Source organism: Pygoscelis adeliae, unplaced genomic scaffold (genome assembly GCF_000699105.1).
Source record: "Pygoscelis adeliae isolate BGI_AS28 unplaced genomic scaffold, ASM69910v1 Scaffold227, whole genome shotgun sequence".
In the NCBI taxonomy this organism is placed as follows: Eukaryota; Metazoa; Chordata; class Aves; order Sphenisciformes; family Spheniscidae; genus Pygoscelis; species Pygoscelis adeliae.
In genome coordinates this window covers 3,727,488-3,748,737 of record NW_008825100.1, presented here as the reverse complement: position 1 = coordinate 3,748,737, position 21,250 = coordinate 3,727,488, and the positions used below count along the sequence as shown (strand labels likewise).

Below are 21,250 nucleotides of genomic sequence, written 5' to 3'. Positions count from 1 at the left end.
GGCACAGCCTAGAACTAATAGCAGGGCTGCGCAGAACAATATGTAACTCAGACACACGCAAGTGCCCTGGCAAATACTTAATGGATTGTTCCACCAGTTAACTCTCCAAGAAAGGAACTGAGAGCCAATTCAGTGCCTTCCAAATCACAGCTCTGTTAAAAAAAAAAAAACAACAGAGCACAGCTCTTCCTCTTGGCAGCTGTCCAGTTATTAATTTCAATGTATCAGCTGCATCTGAATGGGCTTGGGCTTCTGCCCACTACTTCTATTTATTTGTTTTCCATCCATCTCCACTAAAATTAAAACTCAAAACCTTCCAGAGAGAATGGAAAACAAACATGCTGAACCAGTATTGCTGCCCACATACAACTGGCAGAAATCACGGCACTTTTTCCTCCTCTGCAGTGAGGTAAGATCTACTTCTTAAGACTCTCTGGGCCTCTTGCCTAAAAAACAGAGCAGGCAGCTACAGCACTAGCTGCAGCCTTGAGTTCTCCTTGCTTTCTGGGCACATCAGTAGCAGCAGCCTTCAGCCCTTGACCGTAGGTTTTTATTGTGTACCGGGTCACAGTGACTGCAGAGGCCCTGTGCTGGAGATCTTTCTGGATTAAACAGCATCTGCATGGTTTAAGACAACAGAGCTGATGGTCCAGACGGTCACACTGAGGCTACAATCCCAGTTTGGACTGTGCCCATGTTACAATGCACTGCATTGGCTGTGGAAAGAACAGCATGCTTTTAAAGGAAAACACATATAATCCAAGAATATTGGCATTTTTTTCCTCCCCATGTTTTTTTCCTTGTTGCTATGAAGAGGCTGGTGGAGGTTCCTCAGGCCAAGCTTTGCCTGTGCTAACTGGAGTTAGCTGGTCTACGCTGCCGTAAGCACCCAGCCTGCCACCAGCACCACCTTGCTTGACTGCTTATTGGTGTCTTGGTTTGTTCTGAACCCATCTTTATCTCAAAGCACTTCACCTGATAAAATGTTTTGCTATAAAAGTCCAGGCTTTTACAATGGTGTGACTCTTTACACATCCGAGTGTGAATAAGAACTGAAAAGCCAAAGGTTATGAACTTACTTTTAAAGTGATACAAATTACAAAATACCCTCATTTAAAACTACAGTATTTAAATTCTATTTGCAACAGCATAGTCAATGGGATCTAACTGTTGATGTACAGGAAGAGATTCTTAATAAGTAAAATGCACTAAAATAAGGCTTTGGTCTTTTTCAGTGCTTTGTCTTACAATTCAAGTGTTTTCCTTCCTTAAAAACACACGCAAGTGAATGCATAGTGCAAGGTATGGGTCTGGTTGAGTAAGAAATTCTTCTGCCTGTTACCTAAAAGGATTTCCTTCCACCAATAAATAGAGTTCCCAGTTCTGCATTTAGGGCATCATCAGGAATGACATCATCCTCCACAAACTCATCTCCAAGTTTCTTCCACCATGGCCAGTGAGTGTATTTCAGCATAGCGTTGTGGGATTGTCTTGCCTTGGTAGCTACAGGGATTGATCGACTCATAAAAACATCAAGATCTTTTTCTGTGGTCTCTGCTAACCCTGGAGCATCTGTAAGAACAAGGAGAACAGTTTTCTGTATTTTGTTTTTTATGCTGTGGTTTTATGAGTATTTCAAACAAAAAAAAAAGAAGGAGCACTACCCTCCCACTTCCCACTGTCCTAGGTCACTCCTTTCCCCATGCTGGCATTACAATTTTATGGCTGCACAATAAACCTGATTGGAGAAGCAATCCAAATTAAGGCTAATCTGAAAAAATAAATACATAATGGGGGAGTGAGAAGAAGGGGGGAAAGCAGGACTACCTCATTCAGGTGCAGTGGTGGCATCCACCAAAATGACTTCTTGTGAAACTGCGACCTAACAGAAAGAGGATCTCCTCGTCGCTACTGCTGGATCAGCACTCCTGGCACAGGGTGACATCAGTGTAGTGTTTCCACCACTCTGGCACAGCAGCACTGCGTATTCCCTGCCTGGGGGACCCACCACAGCGTAAGAGTGTGTTGCTGATTTGCCTGGTCAGGGAGCAATGAGCTGTAGTGACACAGCACCTGACAGACAAAGTAATGGAATTCAGTAACTTGCTGAATTTTGTCCTGCTTGGGTGCTCTCTGGTGGCTGCAGTTTGCTATTCTTGCTCTTTCACTCCAGGCTATTTGTCGGGAATTAAGATAGCACAATAGTGAATTCCATTTCAAATAAAGCCAGGCCAGAAAAAAGGAAAACATGACTCGGAATTCATAGCTCAAAGATTTCCCTCTTTACCTGGAAGAGGCGAGAGCGCTTCAACCAGCAGCTTACTTACAACACAAGAAAACAGAACAGAGCAAAACAAATGTGGAGGAAGAGGTTGTATGAGATCCCCTTCTTAGAAACTTTAATGCCTTTTACAGGGCCACTGCTCTTCTTGTGAACATATCAGACAGAGACTTCTAGCAGAGGAATAAGCTGCTCCTTGAAAAGCAGGTGTATATACTTAACCTATAACCTATAGCAACACCTGGATAATCTCTAACAAAGCCTGAATCTCAAGATAAGGCATATGGCAAAGGAAGAAAGATATTTCAGTTTTGAAATGAGGCTTTACCACTGTTCCCTCTAATTTTCTCTCTAAATTAGTTTAATCCAGTAATCAAAACTATGACCAGAGCAGTCACATACTCATTAGCAGCTCCACATCGGTGTTGACCTGAGCCAGTAATGTCTCTCTCCGCTGTGCTGCTCTCTGATCCAGTCTGCTCCTCAACAGGAACTGTGCCAGCTTTTCCTGGGCCTGCATATGTAATTCTTTACTCATTTCTTCTGACATTTGGGAAGCCTGGAGGAAAATAACAGTTTTATTACCATTAGGAGCTGGTTATTTTAAATCTTTTGGGGGCAGAATAATGTCTAAACAAGGAACGCAAATGCTGTTCTTAATTGTTAACTTAATAATTTTGCTTCCTCTGCAGGTCTCTCCAAAACTATCCGTCATCAAGTATATAAATTTTCCAATTACAGTTTTCTTTGACCCTTTTTATTAGATTAATGGTCAAAATCCCCAATATCCTAGTACCTTGCTCTCAAAGAAGCAGGGTTAATACATGCATACCTCACATGGATTATCCTGATCAGAATTTATGAAGCTGAATATATTTCATCCCTACGGTATTTTATGATGCATCATTAATGCGAATTATGAAATGACTAAGAAACAGACCGGATGCAATTTGATGTAGTCATCCACCTTCTGCTGCAAAGCTAGTCTCTGCTCATCAGTCAGTCCCTTGGGATCTTTCCAAGGAGAGAGAGGTCTCCTCCTTCTTCGTTTTTCCAAGAATTTACAAGCCTTTGTAAAGAACATGAGAATATGACAATCACAGACAGGCAGCTTATCTTCTCGCTTTGTTTGTAATCAATCAGTGAAAGAAAAATGCAGTTTCAGTACTGCATCTGTTAAAGCATAAATTTAGATATGATGCTAAAAGACAAAATACAATGGACGAAATAGTAAGTAAGAACACTCATAATAAATTAGTGACTCATCTGTAGTGTGGTGAAATTCCAACCTTAGGTTTCAAAGCAGCAGCTCTTATATTTTAGTTACAAGACTGCATCAGACTTTGTAACCTATGCAAGGTTTAACCCGTCTAACCAACTTGTGGATCTAGACTATCATCCTCTGAATAATTTTTAATAAATTATGGTTACATTGACAATAAGAGAATAAACAGAGCTTTTTGAGGCAATGCAGTAATCCACTCAGTCCTACCTAATGTTAGAACAAAGTATATATACTTACTGCTCTCTGAATGACAACAGCTGCTTTATACTCCTTAAGAAATTGTCTCTGTTGATGAAAATTTCTTCTTGCTCTATAACCTCGCCAGAATCTCTGAATAGTTAACGCTGATTTCCCTTCCATTTCCTCCATGTACTTATTTACCTGACCTACAAGTGTAACAAAAATCCAGTTATAAGACTGTGGGTTGGAATCTCTGTAACAATTTGCATTTTTAATCCTCAAACTAGATAGTACCAAACAAAGCTTGGGTGCTATCAGTTAAAAACCCCTCTTCATCCAAGGTCCGCTAGCTGTGGGCCATGTCTCAGAGACCTGTAGCTGAAATGGGGCTTTGTAACACAAGAACACTGGGTCTCCCTTTCTCCTGCACCATTTTGAAGGCAGCAGAGCTTCACCAGTAGTTACTGAGCCCTTGTAGAATTAGCATGTTCTCTGTCAGATAGTTGGGCCAGGAGAAGAGACAGTAAGACTACAGTGCAAACAGACACGCAAGATTAGGAAATATATTTGGGGAAACTGTTCTTAAGGAGACCCAGACAGCTTAATCTTCTGATATAGTTTAATATAAATCATACTGGCATGGATTATTTCCAGTAAGGCCAGCTGTCGTTCATGGAAGAGTCTCATGGCCCTCTGTCTCTGAAGTTGCATTTGCAGTTTTAGAGCCTCATCTTCCTTCTGTTTTTTTAAATGCTGCAGCTCCTGTTCCCGTTTAGCTCTGCAATACACAAATACATTAACAATTAGCTTAAGTTGTACATTTCTTAAAAGCATCTCTCTCTCTTTGTGTTAAATGGTCCAGCATCGAGGGAGGAAATCCACAAAATAATCTGCCGTCCCAGCTGTTGGCTGCAGAACCACACCAAGCAACGAGAAATCACCTGCAAGCTAGCAAATTACCACACTGTCTATAGCCACGAAAAATTCTGAGCCAGTCACTCAATCTGGCATCAAATCAAAGGATGTATTTTTACTTAGGATAAAGTTCTAAGGACCCTGAAGGGAACGATGCTCCATGTGGGACATTCACAGCCAGCATGAACTAGAACAACAATTTTGATTCCATCATCTGGGGAAGAGGTAAAGCAACATTAGCCATCTACTCCAGTATGCACCTTTTCCAGTGCATCCATCAGCAGTCATGGCACCTGCTTCCCATAATACATACTATTATTTTTGTACCAACTGCAGGAGCAGATCAGGACGTTGGCTGTTAAGGCTCACTTTTTAAAATTTGAAGGTTTTTTTTTTCTCCAGGAAATACAGACTGACAGATTTTCTCCATCAATTTTGTTAACAGAATACTAGGGAAGAATTTTCTTGCAAATTCTTCTTGATCTGTATTAGTTGTTGTAATTTGATGTCAGGATGTTGCCCCGCTGTGCTTGGCATTGGAAAAGCCCCAGCAGACGTTTCACAGATAAGACAACTGAAAATTCTGTAACTGGCCCTGGAGTGTTTAAGCTAATAATAGGCTGTATATCGATTATATACACTAACATTAATATAGACACTAATATATTAATACTAAATATACTGATGTATTGATAATAATAATTACTGAGACCACTTCAACACGGTCTCAGTGAAGCATGAGGAGCTGTGACCTAGGACTCTCCCTCCCTTCACTACCCCTTCTCGTCCCAATGGACCTGACCTCATTAGCAACTTAATGCTTGAGACTTTACAAGTTTACCCCACAATGAGGTAATGATGTGACTCCTCCTCTCCTATTGCAGCAAAATCACTTGCCCGCTCAGGACCTGAGTACACCCACTGGGCCTACAGCCCTGAGTTCTGCTCTCCTCTAGCACTTTTCCAGGGACAATGAAAGGAGCACCTTAAGCACTAGGAAAGAGAACAAATGGACAGAGCACAGGCATAAGGGTGCCAGAAAGGGGAAAAAAAGGTCGTAGACTAGAACTAACGTCCAGCAATTTTGGTATTGCTGCATGTCACATACCTTTAGACTCACAGTACTATTGAGTTATTTGTGTGTTTCCCATCGCTAGTATAGATTGAGTTGTAATTTTTCCACCAACCGTACTTTCTCCTCGGTCTCCGCAACTGGGTGGGGAAAGATGGGATGGAAGCTGTTGTGTAAAAGAGATACTCTGGATTTAAAGATCCGGCCCTAACTGATAAAACAGCCTCCACCACGATCTGAGAGACCATAATCCTTTTATGACAGTAACGCAGACTTGAAGCGTGCCCACACATCTGCCTACAGAGGCAGATCATGATAAATGTGATTACATCAGAATAGTCTCAAGGAAACTAGAGGTTTTCAGCCCACAGATTTCTGCAAATTAGAGCTGTAAATCTTTGCATTTTTAATCCAGGCAGGCACATATTATACTTCTAAGCGGAATGATGTCACAGGATCAAACAGGACTTTTGATGACATTTTCTTGATAATTCTCCCTAGAAATTTTTATCAGCTCCACTAGGTGGAAAACTACAAGAATGAACTTCTCAGATGTGCATCTGTGAAACTACCAATAGCGTCCATCAAGTATTTAAATGTTTCTTTGATACTGATTCTTTCCCATGTAGTCTGCAAAACACATGTTCTTCTTCATTCTCTGTTCGTCCTAATGATAACACATACTTGTTTGCACAAGACCACACTGTGACAGGGAAATGCCTCTGAACAGTAGCAAAATACACACAGAATAAGATCCAAGCTTCCTTCAACAGTTCATGGCACAGATCAGCCTCCCTCTGATCATCTCTTTATATATATAATGGTTTGATTTTTGACACGATTAATACAAATTATTGCCATTTTAACAGTTCTACAATTAGCTATGTAACAGCAAACTAACTTCAAGGAGAGATTACAGGCTTTAATATGCACTGAGGAGACATTTCTGAAACCACAGAGTTTCAGAAGTTTATAACTTGCAGAGTTTAAGATCTTCCACTGCAGCTGCAGGTGAGCCAAGTTTGGAGTTTCAACCTCAGCAGTATTTATGTAAAATAAATCTGTGAAAATAACCAAACCCTGACTGTTAAAAATTCAGAAGTCCTCTTGAAAGTTTTTCTGAAGTCATGCTTACAGTATTCCAAACACTATTTTTCAGCATAACACTAACTGCAGCTTTGACCTACACAGAAGCAAAACCCAACACTGGAGCTGTACAGTTACGATACTGTACTCAGTACATTAGGACTGACTGAGCCATGAACACACAACTGTAAGAATATTAATACATTTCCATTCCTCTCAATATTAAACAAACACATTCAAAAGTCCATTTAAATGACTCAAGGACTACTTAAGAGGCATGCACTAACACTTATGATACTGAAAATACGACACAAGAAAGTCAAGTAGCTTGTTGATTGCCAATAGCCTCGCCACCCTTTCCCTTCTGCTTTACCATGTTATGTCTTAGCCCATCATCGAAGTCTTCTGGGCTATGATTTTGGGGTATGGTGGAGTAAAAAGGAGTGACAAGGAGGTCATTCTTGGTGTTTCAGCCAAGTTGGCCCTCAATAGACACACTGCTTCTCCCTGCAAATCTTCCAGAATTTAAAGATTACACCCTAGATAGTCCAATATCTTCTTAATGCCAGTCTAGATGACAAATCATAACTGTCTGGTTTCTAACACCTTGATCATAATGCAACATGATTTGACTAATTGATTTCTAAGATCTAGTTTTGACACGGTAGGTCTCAATATGTGCAAAAAAAGGTTGAAAAAATCTGCTGTGGAGTCTGAACTTGATTTAGATCCCTTAACCTATGTTAAATTCACACTAAATTTCTCAAAAGAGTTAGCCTAACATGCTACCATTACTGCTGAAATCCTACTTCAAGTAAGACAAGCATTATTTACTTAGCTTCATTCTTCTGTGGTGCTCCAAGTCAGAGGATACTATTTCTAGGTCATTGAAGTGACTCCACTTCTGAGAGTCAATGATTTCAAATATTAATCATAGAATCATAGAATAGTTTGGGTTGGAAGGGACCTCTAAAGGTCATCTAGTCCAACCCCCCTGCCGTGGGCAGGGACATCTTCAACTGGATCAGGTTGCTCAGAGCCCCATCCAACCTGACCTGGAATGTTTCCAGGGATGGGGCATCCACCACCTCTCTGGGCAACCAGTTCCAGTGTGCGAGCACTACACTGAGCAAGCACTATGGTCCTTGGCTTCTGTAGCACTCTGGCATGGCAGATTAGAAACTCCAGGACAGCTCCACGTTCAATTTATGGTGGAATTTTGTGTCAAGTTAACTGTGAACCAGTTAACTGTTCTGCCACCAGTACATCATCTTCTACTGCTATTTAGTGCAATCCCATGCTACAGTGTGCCACACTTTTAGTTTTCCATATGCCATAAATTTTTACACTGAAAACATATAAAAGCATCATAGAAGTAAGTTTTTTTCATGGAAAAGTTTGGCAGCTGGGAAAGGGACAGTTGGAGCTTTTGGCACAAGAAATGGCAGTTTTGTGCTGCTGTAAAAGCATATTGTTTGGATGTTTCTGCTAAAAGAATCTGTAGTGAAACAGTTCATATTGGCATTACATTACCTTTACGTTTCAGAAATAACAGCTGACTGGAAAAAGGCATCTTCAAGATGAAGGAACTCTTGGCCAGCCCAAACTTATGCCCTTGGACCTGGGAACAAATTCTCAGGGAAGCTATTTCCAGGAAGGACAGGAAGCGAATGGGAATAGCCAGCACAGATTTATCACAAGCAAATCATGTTTGACCAGCCTGATTGCCTTCTGTGATGAGATGACTGGCTCTGTGGATGAGGGGAGAGCAGTGGATGTCATTTTCCTTGACTTTATCAAGGCTGTCATCACAGTCTCCCATTCAGGACAGGGCTGACGCTCAGAGGAACCTCCACAAACACAGAAAATGGGTCAATAGAAACCACATGAAGTTCAAATGGGAAGTTCTGCATCTGGTACAAAATAACCTCATGAACCAGGACAGGTGGGGCACTGACTACCTGGACAGCAGCTCCAATGAAAAGGACCTGGGGTTCCTGGTGGGTGACAAGTTGAACACAAGCAAGTAGCGTGCCCTTGCAGTAACAAAGGCTAGTTGCTTTGTGGGCTGCGCTAGCAAGAGCAGAGGCAGCAGGTCAAGGAAGATTATTATTTCGCTTTACTCGGCACTTTTGAGGACACACCTGGAATATTGGCCACACTCTACTGGGCCCCCAGTAGAAGATAGATATTGACAAACTGAAGGGATAGAGACTGTTCAGGTGGGGACAGTTAGGGCTATGGAATGTATGATATACAAAGACAGGTGAAGAGATGGGTTTGCTTAGGCTAAAGGAAGGGTAATCTAATTTCTGCCTTCCACTACCTAAAGGAAGGGAAGACAGAGTCAGACTCTTAAAGGTGCACAGAAGAAGGACAAGAAGCAGTGGTAAAGAGCTCCAACAAGGAAATTCCCACTGGCTGTAGTGGAAGAATTCTTCACAAGGCAAGTCATGCAGCACCAGGACAGGGACTAAGTGAGATGGTGGGATCTCCATCCGTGGAGACCTCCAGAACCAGATACAGCCCCGAGCAGCTGGATCCCATTTTGAGGCTGGCCCTACTTCAAGCAGGAGATTGGATTAGATGACCTAAATTTTCCCTGTGACTCTGTGGTCTGAGAAAAACCAAACCAAACCAAACCAAACCTTCTTATTAGATTCTTCTCTTTAGTGCTTTTTACAAAGCCATACTGTTTACCTGAAGCTTCTCTGTAAAGTTGTCACTGCTTGGGGTAGTTTTTTCAGCCTTTTCCTTGTCTGAAATCCCCTCCACATAGCCTGGATTATACAAGCTGCTTGATGCTGCCTCTGAAATTAATAAAGCAGTTGGTAGAATATTTTGCCTGCATATAAACCCACTTTATTACTGCTTGCATATTTGGAACAATCTCAACATTTGGCCAAAAAACATCAGTTTTCAGATGCATCAAAATTCAGTATTTGTAACAGCTTGGGGAATTTAAGGTCCTATAAGACTGTTATTATCATGACACTTGTACTTGCTCCAAAGGCAGCTAATCTGATCATCTGGATTGATGCTCTCTGTGGTAAACAAATGAATCTACAGCACAAATATAAAATATATATATTAGCTGCATTAATCGATATTAGAAATTTGTATTTAAAACACCTAAAGCGCTTGGTATTTCAAATGGTGATTCAATCAAAATACCTACACTAGAGAGGACAGAGAGACAAGTTTGGAGAATTAGCAGCAGGAGAAATGTTACATTTGCAGTATGATCAGAAGTCACTGAAATGCAACAAACATGAAAAAAAATCAATTCTATTCTTAAATGGATTTAACCCCCCCCCCCGCAAAACAACACAAAACACCCTGCGCTGTTGAAGATGAAAGCAGGTCTCTACAAACATAACTCTGATTTCCTTTAAAGTATTGTCTCTGAGAAACCTGCATCTAGAATTTTGCTAAGTTCGTAAAACACACATTGTCTCTTTTATTGGGAACACAGCCCAGAAGGTGTTCTTACTGAAAGTTTTCTCTATATGACTTAATTCTAATGTGAACGCTGCCTAGAATTCAGAGATCTAAATTTGTAACACTGATGTGAGAAAAGCAGATACAGTTATTTTTGTTTTGTAGTTAGCAAAACTAAATTGTTGTTTTTTTTTTTCCCTACGGTTGTATAGAAATCTATGGTAAATCTGCAATAGGAAGTCAATCTCTTGAGTCACAGTCCCATACCTTAACCACTGGACAATTTCTTGTTGTCTTCAAAAATGATGGAGGGGAAAAAAATTTAGTAAATAGGAAATTTAAAAATCCATTAATATCGTGAAAAAATAACACAGGCTTTGAAAAGCATCAACAAAGTGACTGAGTAAATCCATTCTAAACATACATAAATCGCATGTAACTACAATTTCACATACAAAAGTCTCATTAAACTTCAGCACCTGCACTTCTCCTTTTCCATTGGATTGTTCCAAGTACAGCAGGTCCAAGAGTTGACTGAGATCCCTGTCAAATCCTTTGCCAGTCCACTGTTTACTTAAAAGCGCTTTTAATCCTAAGAGAGAGAGAAGAAGCATGTGATTCCACTAAGGTGGATTTTTCTTTTCAGTATTTCAGACTAACAATTTCCAAGTCAAAAAATCAAATCTGATTTGGAACACTAGAGCTGAACACCATCAGTCATCTTTGAGTTTCAGTGTAGAATATTATCAATGAATATCTGGTGCTCCAACCATCACAGAAAAGTATTACACGGCAATTGTAATTTTGTATGTCCAAGTCACTATCTGTGGTGTCTACGTAACTGGCAGTTAAATCATCAACGTACTTTCAGCATCTTATCAGTAAGTCATTGTAAGGTATTAAAAGGATGTAAAGCACCATGCAAGTGCTAGGTTTATTAGCACTGCTTTCATATTTTTCATAATAAAATTTATTTATAACTGGAATTCTTTGATGTCTTATCTGTATAGCATAATCTAACTGTGAGTACATGTGCATTCGATCCCTGAGACAAAATACCTTTTTAGATTCGCAGCAGCTAAAAATCACACTTGTGCTACCCCCACAACACACATACACACTCCCTGTGCCGCGCACGGGACACAAGCAGACAGCCACACATGCTTTTTAGCTTTGTATCAAAAAAATCCCAGAGCTTGAGAGTTCTGCAGGGAGTTGGAAGGAAAAGGAAGGAGGGCAGGAAGTAGACACGTGTTTGGATAGCCTCCTGAAGAACTGCAGATTCAAGTAACTTTTCCATCTTCAAATCATTGTTCATAAGCATATTCATACACTGGGCAACTCCAACACTCGTATATACTTACAGGATCTGGATATGGAGCACAAAGTTCTTCATGCAAACAGAAACAGCACCTCTGTTCTATCACGCACCATTTTGGACAGACGATGATGGTTAAACACTTCAGGAGAGAGACAGGCAAGACTCCAAATGGAGTCAGTGGGTGCCCTAAGGCTGCCCGAGCTCTGCAAAAGCACATAGCCTGGCTACAAAAGGCAGTTCCCTCACAGAAGTCCTGTGGGTCTGATGCAACCATTTACCAGTTTCTGTACAGACTACACAGCCATATGCACCTTTCAGCTACTGACAGGGAGTACCTCAAGTATGTCTCTCAGATGTGCCAACCCATGCAGACAAAAGGACCATGCCCTCCTGGAAACCTGATGTAAACACTGTGCTAGTCTTGGAGATGTGAGGTTCAGGTGATGCCCTCACCTCCGTCAGCCTGCCTTTACTGACAGAAAGCTTACACTGAAGTACCTCATACTGGCAACGACTCTGAGCCATTGCGAAGCCAAGTTAATTCAATGAGATGGCCAGATGGTGGAAATGCTGTAATGCTTTCTTTGTTGCTGCTGTTCCTCAAACTATCTAAAGGATTCCAAAGCCTGAGTGAAAATTAACATAAGGACTCTAACTTAAAAAAAAAAAAAAAAAGAGGAAAAAAGTGATATTTTTTTTCTTAGTTGAAACAGGAAACGTGTTCAGAAAAGAGATGAAGAGTCTCTAAATGACTGTGGCATATTGTGATTCTAGAGCAAAATAAAACATAATCCTTTGATGGAGACTTGCACCTCTTCAGACAAGCCAGCATTCTACAGCTGGGATAATCAGACCATCACAGCAGCTTCACAAGAATCCGCAATGTGATACCAGCCTCAGGCATGTTATACTTAATTTCATACCAAAAGGAAGTCCTCCTCTCTCAGTTCTGCAGGCAAAAGGGTGGCAAAGCTGCCCATCTGGTCCAGAAATGTATCTGGCTGGTACTGCCTAATAAGTGGTCAGCACAAGTGTAAAAAAAGGGAATTGGACCTTTTTGTCTAGCATACCCACTTCTTACTGTCCTTGTCCCCAAAGGACTGAGGCTGCTCACAAGTAGTTTTGACCATCAATAACATCCAGAATATGAGAGACCTGGCAAACATCAAAGCCTCCTTCTTAGTCTCCATGGGCATGACAGAGGACAAAGGGGTTTCCTGGAGCTCCCTGCTAGGCTGGAGACAGAAACATTAGATGGGACACCTCATTAAATAATGAATAACATAGAGCAAACTATATGCATACTCAGCCTCCTCATCTAAAGGCATCAAGACAAAACGATAAACTCATTTCATCAATTCTTGGAAAGAGTTCATTCCAACCACTTGGATATCAAAAGACAGTCAGCTCCTCAGTTACAGAACAGCACCTATCAGATAAGCAGACCTGTAACAGCCAGGGTCAGAACTCGGCTTTAAGTAAAACTTTCATGCTTCTGGATTAGTGAGCCTTAGCACGCTGGCAGATGTCTGACACACGGCTCTTACTGTGGCAGTACAGGCACCCTGCTACTAGGATCTCTCAATATCCAGCCTGCACAGGAAAAAAGATGCAGAACATCACATAGAAAGAAGTAAAGCCCACCAGGTTGGAAGCGACAAACAACAGCTTTAAGTGACAAGTTGCCACATGCAGAGTCCTCAATACACAGAAGAAAATAAATCTAGGAAACAGAAAGAGGCGTGGCACCTTAAACTACAATGAAAATGAACAGAAGAGAATGAAAAAAACCAACCAACACAGCACTGCAGTTTCCATCTGTATTGGATAGTTATTGAACCGAGATGGGAAACCTCCATCTTTGTATTTTTACAGTGAATGCAAGAGGAGGCCGAGTGATTGGTCCCATGCATGTTTACAAACCTTTGTAGCGAGCTGTGAGAAACTTCACAAGCTGCTTGCAAAATTTTGCCACCAACAATAGCAGTTTTGTAGCGGCATTTCCTATGACAGGATTGGTGGTAGATGAAAGCTTATAAACAAGTTCATCCAAAACAGAATGAAGGGTCTCTTCATCAACCTGAAGCAAGACAGAACTTTAAAAAGAAGAAGAAAAAAAAAAAAAAGGCAGAGGGGAACAGAATTGAAGTGTTAATTACAAACTACGAGCTTTTTAACAGTGACTTATTTTTAGATGTGTCAGGTATTCAGCAAGCCAACATACCCAGACAGCTGGACCAGCAACCTGATCCAGGCAGTACTACTGTTTCAATCAACTGATTCCCATTCCCTCAATTTAACACGATAAAGAAAATAGCTATTTTTTCTATTTCTACAACAAAGACTAGGAAAAAAAAAACCCACAACAATTCTTGTATATGAAGAAGTTCTATTTTACCAAGCAGTAATGAACTGAGTTTTAAATTTAAAATTCAGAAAAATCAATGATATAAAAACAACTAACCTATTGACCCTCAAAATATTGTGTAAAACAGACATCATCATAACTGCTGTTTCAACATCATCTGTTATTAACAGCTGCAGGAAGTGATCATTTTGCAGTACTGCAAAAAAACAAAAACAAGCAAACAAGAAATCACACAATCAGAACCAGACTTGAAAATAATATAAAACAAATAAACTTCATTATGGAACATAAGCCATAGCAAATAAAACCAGATACTGTTTCTGGAACAAACTCCCTCTTTTATAATTTTTATACTTAAACTTACTAGAATAAATAAACTACTTCAACATCCAAAAAACATGTTGAGCCCTGTTTTTCTGCCTTTGGAAATCCCTCAGGCACTGGTGCTGCAATGGAATAAAAGCTTTAAAACCTTTTATGTTATACTAGTACCAGTTTCTTATTACAACAGCGGAATTATCACTGGAGCAACAATATCCGGAAAAGATAAGGACTTCAACCTTGACAGTTTGTTACACCAGGTTTATTTAATGCAAGTCCACTGATGTCATTAAAGCACCATCTTTTTTATTCCAGCGTATCACTGTCTACATATTTAGTAATTTTTCTGGCCATGTGTGTTTTTAGTTACGTATCTTATGATCCTTAGGTTTTTGTTCTATATTAGAAACAATCCAAATTCTGCTTTTTGAAATCAGTGTGATTAACATTGGTTTAATTGAAAGCTTATTTTGGTCTGAAGTGTATAGTGAAGTTTGTTAGATATTTGTAAGATTTCCTGGCATGGCAACAACTTCAGAAATCTGTTTTTAAGTCTATCCACTTTTCAGGGCTGGCAATGTATTCTGGTCAAATTTCTGCATATGTTATAAAATCATATCATAGAATCATAGAATGGTTTGGGTTGGAAGGGACCTTAAAGATCATCCAACCCCCCTGCCGTGGGCAGGGACACCTTCCACTAGACCAGGTTGCTCAGAGCCCCGTCCAACCTGGCCTTGAACACTTCCAGGGATGGGGCATCCACAACTTCTCCGGGCAACCTGTTCCAGTGCCTCACCACCCTCGTAGTGAAGAATTTCTTCTTTGTATCTAATCTAAATCTACCCTCTTTCAGTTTAAAGCCATTCCCCCTTGTCCTATCACTACATGCCCTTGTAAAAAGTCCCTCTCCAGCTTTCTTGTCGGTCCCCTTCAGGTACTGGAAGGCTGCAATAAGGTCTCCCCAGAGCTTTCTCTTCTCCAGGCTGAACAACCCCAACTCTCTCAGCCTGTCTTCATAGGAGAGGTGCTCCAGCCTCATCTTCGTGGCCCTCCTCTGGATTCACTCACTCACAGGTAAAAAGATCAACCATATCTCATCAGAAAAAAAACCTGATTTTTGTAAGCTGTAGTACTACAAAGGGAAATTACAGGAAAACACTTTTAGAGTTTGTCTCTGAAAGACTAGAAGGGGAACTCTTCAGTATTTCCCTTTAACGGATCTTTTCCATTTTAGATATTGCTGTTTCTGTTGAGTGGACTACTTTAAGAGATTGATTTAACATCTACCCTGATTTGGAAAACTAGGTGGAGATTAGCTTAAGAGTGATTCTTGATACCTGTAGTTGCCATAAATAAATTATCAGCTGTTTTACGGGTTTACTTTTCCCTTACCGCATGCTGCTAGTTGAATATGCCCACCGAACAGCCAGCAGATGGCATCAGTTACTGTTTGGAACCAGTGTAAAAAATCTTGTTTTTCTTCATCCTAAACAAAAGAGAAGTAGGTAAAAGCATGTGTACGTATCTCCACTGAGGACTTCTCCTTGATGTAGCATGAAGGTTTGTATGCTTCAGGGATTTGGAGACCAAAACTCCATCAAATTCCCAAATGAGGCTGGTGAAACTAGGAACCAGTCAAAAAAAAAAAACTTGATAGTCCTTCAAGGCCAGAGATCAATCAAGAAAATCTAAACATACTAAAAAAAGCATCCATTCCTGAAAACATCGTAACAGGGAGAGAGAAGTCTTGTTTACTCCTTAAAAAATATTTGATAGCATAGGAGGGCCAAGAAGACAAATAGTAGCTCAGTACAAATGCATTAATCCACAAAGCGGAAAAGATATTATTTAAGCTTAGAGCACAAGAAAAAAAGGGTACAAAGTGGCCAAGGACACAGTTAAAATAGTTTCTAAAAACTGGAATGGTGAGGCTTCAGAAGCACCTCCTAGTTGCAGGTCTGGGAGCAAACACGAAACCGCTATTAAGCTGAAGTTTGATCAGTTTGCCAAACAGACTATGTTATGCGCTTCCCTGTGATAACACTGGACTGGAAAAAAATCACCAGGAAGAATCCAGGTTTTAGTATGTGAACGCACATAAACACACGGTCTAGAGTCTGTATTCCAGGTGTGAGCCACAGGCCACTGGAAATCTAAAATCTTGGTGTGTGAACAGCAAAGGGGCTTTAGATAGTCCTGCATTGCTGACAAATGTTGTTGTAAAGCACTTGGCCTGATATCTCCCACATTAATTGAGCTTCCAGAAATGAAACTCTGGAAGGTCTTATTCCTAGATCTGTGCTGTAAGTCCTAGCCGTCAGTCATGGTTTAACTTTGTATTTTGTTCTTACTGACAATGAGAGATACAAAATCACAGTAATAAGTTAAGCTGTAATATTATCTGTTCTGTGTTTTGGCAATAGGTCAGTTTCTGAAAGCTATTTCAGTGCTTCCCTTGACTTCAAAGACTTGTGCAAAAAGCAAATGAGGGCATAATAAACTACTAATCTCCACTGGTAGAGTGGGATTTCCAAAGTTCCACTGAGCAAGCACCAAGTCTGGGTGCCCAGTCACCTCTAAGACCACAAGTTTTAAAAGCCAAAGTACTAATTATAACGTAGACTGCATTTGCATTCAAAAGAAATCTTTGCCCACAAGCATGACTCAAGTAGCATGTAGGCTGAGACATAATAAGAAAGTGTGGGGGAAATTACATATTGCGGATAAGACCTGAGTCTCCTGGGATGTCATTCAGGAAGCTTCCCTCTTAAGCACTAAATGCACTTCTAAAGTAGTGAACTAAGAGAAAATACATTACTCTACTAATACTTTCTGAGAATTGATTGTGTTTGTGGCGTCCAGCAAAATACTCCGTAGGAAAACTTTGACTAAGTGCAAGAAGCCAGTGAGCCAAGAAATGAGATACTAAGGGGAAACGGGGATATTAGAAGAAACTATCAGAATCCATGAGGTTGGTTATTTAAATTATTCATGGGTTTCATTTGTTGGGTTTTTTTCTTTTGATTCTGGAACTCAGAATGCTTCAAAAGCATGAGGGAACCTAGCTGGGCAAAACCCTTCTTCTCTGCAAAGAGGGAGAGAAATGTGAGAAAGTGTTCAAATCTGAAAATTCTACAAAGTCTGCCTTCGGGGTTCCCAACATGCAGGTTCAGAAGCAGTGAGCATTTTTGGAATTTTTTGCCAATTTTGCGGCAGAAATTGTATGGCAAAACAAACTTCAACAAATCTGATTTAAAGTCTTAAGACTTCCTAAACCTTTTTTGTAAAGCTGAATAAAGCAGTGGGAACAGAGCCATTACAAAGACTGAACTAATTATATGCAAAGTTAAAAAGACACTACCGTGACTGGGATGCTGCCTTTTGTAAGGCTTTTTTTCTATCATACTGCTCTAATTCTTCTATCCTACTTATAATTGCATTCCTTCCCCCTGTCTTTAAGACTTGCGAAAAGTAGTAGCCAAACTCTCTAAACAAACCTATGGAAACAAACTAGCTGTGCACACATAATGGACCAAATGCTCCACAATGACAGATTCCAGTTTCAAAGCTCCAAGGCATAAGAAAAACGACTGTAATTTCTGGAAAACAAATTTTCATAATACAGTGCCCCTAGAATAATATCCTACTTACACAATACGTAACCTTGCAAAGTTTACAGAGGTTCTCTGCTCTTTTAACTATGAAATTTAAGTACCTTGATTGTTCGGATAAATCGTGCTTGCAAGCGTCTTCCCAAAAACAGCAGGTTGTCCATAGCTGAAGGAAGAAATTTCTTGTAAAATTCCTCAGCATCTTCTTTCACCTCTAGTCCTACACAACAATGACTCAAATGGGAAAAAAAAAAGAAAAAAAAAAATCAACCTGAATAGTCGAGGGTCTGTTTGAACAGCTTTGAATGAATGTCACGTCATCGGAGAAGAAATGCTTCACTGGCATGGGACAATTCAACACTGAACAACAGTTAACTGCTGTGACTGGCTCCAAGGTAGCTGCCTCAAAAGGAAGAGGAATCACTGGCAGGCTGGAGACAGCAAGTATATTACTACTTATTATAGCATGTCTCTGTTTAAAGCATTTCTCCTTTAGCTTCATAGGATCTATTCAGGCTCGTTACACATGCTAGGGAAGGGCTCTGATGGTCAGAAAGACAAAAAAAAAAAAAGGCAAAACAGAAAGGTAGACAAAAACCTGATAAAGGAAACCTGATGAAGGGGGTGCAGATCAGGCAACAAAAATATGTATTAAAAAAAATTACTTACCACAAAATCTTCAGCGAGTCTGTCTACAACTTTCCACTGAGGAATACATGTGGGCTAGAAATCGGTTCTTCAGATCTCAGTTTTATTATTTTACTCACCACAAACATGTTGGTCATTTCTGGAAGACTTTTTACAAGAAACTGCATGTTTTACAACTGGGAAGTTTTTCAATTCTGTACTCCGCACTGATACTACTGCAACAAAAGTCTTCCTAACTTTTTATGAATTTTGCTTTCTGGCATCCTATCTAGGCTTTGTTAGCTTTTTGTGAATGCACACACGTAAAGCTTTGCTTACCAAAGCCCTTAGAAAGTAAATTCTAGGCATGAAGCTGAAATTCATCTAGTTACAAAAGGACATTTTTACAGCTAAAATAAATTTCAGTTTTCTCTGCAAACTGAAATAGCTTATAGGGGATGATTTAAGTATCACACAACTCTGGTGATAAATCTTGCATCTCTTAGTGAAATTCCTGGCGTTAAAAATTCATACCGCAGATATGGCATAAATAAGAGATGGTTGCCTAATTGCTTCATGCCTTAGAATTTTGCTCCCTAGTTAAGCCAAAATCAAGTACAACTTGGGGAAAATTTAAAACTTATTATTTTTCCTGACATTGAAGATTGAGATTGGATCACTGGGGATTTTAGTTTAAAGTTGTCTCATTTACGAGCTATGAATTAAACTTAATTATGCCATTCTCACAATCTCTCTACCTCGAGCTAGTGTGTATGAACTGTGTCCTCTATTATGTTTAAAATGTAAACAGATATTTAAAATAGGTATATTAAATAGATATTTAAACAGAGTCAAGCCAAGCTGTGAGTCAATCAGGCTGAAGATTTTTGCAAGATGAAATCTAAGTAAACAAACTTTTTAAAATAACTGCAATTCAAAATTAGCAATTACTGGGTAAGAACTGTGACACTGATGAGTGCTGTTCACAAAAAAAGGTAAAGCCAACACAAAAACTTTTCCCACTGAACAGTTTACCCAGCTCAGTGAAACACAATGCGAATGAATTAAACAGGACCGATTAGGCTATGCCTGACCCCTCTGCTCTTGACTGCTCCCTGCACTTTAACCCTGGCCTTTCCTGAACAACAAGCCTTGCTCTGGATGGGAGCCAATGTATTACAGCTTGAAAAGAAAAAGAGCAAGATGAAAGGCCAGAAAGAAAACTTCTTAGCAATTTTTTTTACCTCAGTATCTCTGCTAGCTGGGCAGCAGTAGCCCAGCCTCCACGCAGTTGAGAGTGGTCTTGTCTGAGGACCAGCATGCAGTACTGAGTAAGATCATAATCGTATATATCTTGCTTAATTTTTTTGGATTCTTCAGATCCCAAGGAAGCACTATTTAAAATTCCTGTGGGAAGAAAGCAGGAGAGAGACAAAGAGGAGCATAAGATTCTGATATGTGAGATTTTTTTTTTCTTTTTCCAAAACATAAGAGGAATATGTGTGCACAGAGCCAGGATTAAGGTAATTCTAAAAGTGCTAACAACAGCATAAAATATTTTGTCAGCATTTTTTCCCTCCTACAACTACAATCCATTTGTTAGATTATAAGACAATTGGGAAGGATAGCTAAACTTAGGTTTCCATTTTTTCATTACGCATTTAGTAGTAAAACATACATTACCTGGGACATAGCTCATTTGTATGATTTCCTAGGCCAGATAAAACCACAACCACTGTGAAACATATAGCTTCCTTATAATTACATCCCAATTTAGAACAGGACCTAACTTGTTTCTACTGTTTCCATGAGCAGTGGCTATGTGGCAAAAGAAAAGATGGGGAGTCACGCAGGAGCTCGCGATTGCATTTCTATGTTAAGACTTAAAAATTGAATACTGATGGCCACTCCGGCTCTCTACCCAAAAGCACTGGGAGAAATCATTTGACCAAGTGTAAGATCCTTGCCCACATCAGCAGGGGTCTTACAAACATGGTGACAGCTGAGAGGGGGAAAAGACTTCCTCTCCATTTGCTCCCCAGCTCCTCCTCCTTATTGTTGCCAAGCCAAATGCCACTCAATACCACTCTCAGGAAAAGACATGTAATCAACCTGACAGAGTTTCCAGCCCTGCCAGAAATATTCAGAAAAACCTTCTGTATTTAAGGAAGCAGAAGGAAGAAGGGCTGCCCATACTTCACTACCTCATCCTTTTATTTTAGAAACGGTATTAATTACCCTTTAACTTCAGAAGTAGCAGAGGGATGTCCTGTTCCCTGCTCTCAGTGACCCGAGCAGCTAAGGCCAGTACCCGGGGGTCCGCAGCTGCCAGGCCCGCACTGGGTGCGTTGGCCATAGGAAACAGAGAGAGCCCCGCAATACCATCGATTCAGGCCTCTCTCCCTTTTTAATTGTCTCGGTGTAGGCGTGGGGTCCTTAAGCCACTACTTCCATCAGACCTCCAGCTCCTGCACCACCAGCTGGAAGCTCACGCTCTGCCCTGCGCCTCGGGCTGCAAGTCTCCCCCTAAGGAAGGAAACAAACATGGAGGAAGCCCCATCCACGCTCCCTCACGTCGCCTCTCGAGGCCGCGGGCAGCGGGACCGGCTCTGCCGGCAGCGCAGGGCTCCAGCAGGGCAGCCTGAAAGAGGCCCTACGGGGCGGGCAGCGTGAGAGGCCTCCCTGAGGGCCGCCAGCAGCACCTCAGCCACGGGGGGGGGGGGGGGGGGGGGGGGGGGG

At 40.7% G+C, this 21,250-nt stretch overlaps 1 protein-coding gene across 1 annotated transcript; it reads right to left on the bottom strand.

The window, feature by feature from the left end:
- Positions 1-1,069: 1,069 nt before the first annotated feature.
- IQCB1 (IQ motif containing B1) lies at positions 1,070-21,015 on the bottom strand. Its single transcript, XM_009327144.1, has 13 exons — positions 20,750-21,015; positions 19,756-19,918; positions 17,989-18,118; positions 15,666-15,759; positions 14,046-14,145; positions 13,505-13,677; positions 10,740-10,852; positions 9,520-9,629; positions 4,382-4,524; positions 3,804-3,952; positions 3,222-3,350; positions 2,684-2,840; positions 1,070-1,572 (listed from the first exon to the last, which is right to left on the bottom strand). The coding sequence occupies exons 1-13, from the start codon at positions 20,865-20,867 to the stop codon at positions 1,343-1,345; spliced, it is 1,809 nt and encodes a 602-aa protein (XP_009325419.1). The 5' UTR covers positions 20,868-21,015; the 3' UTR covers positions 1,070-1,342.
- Positions 21,016-21,250: the final 235 nt, after the last annotated feature.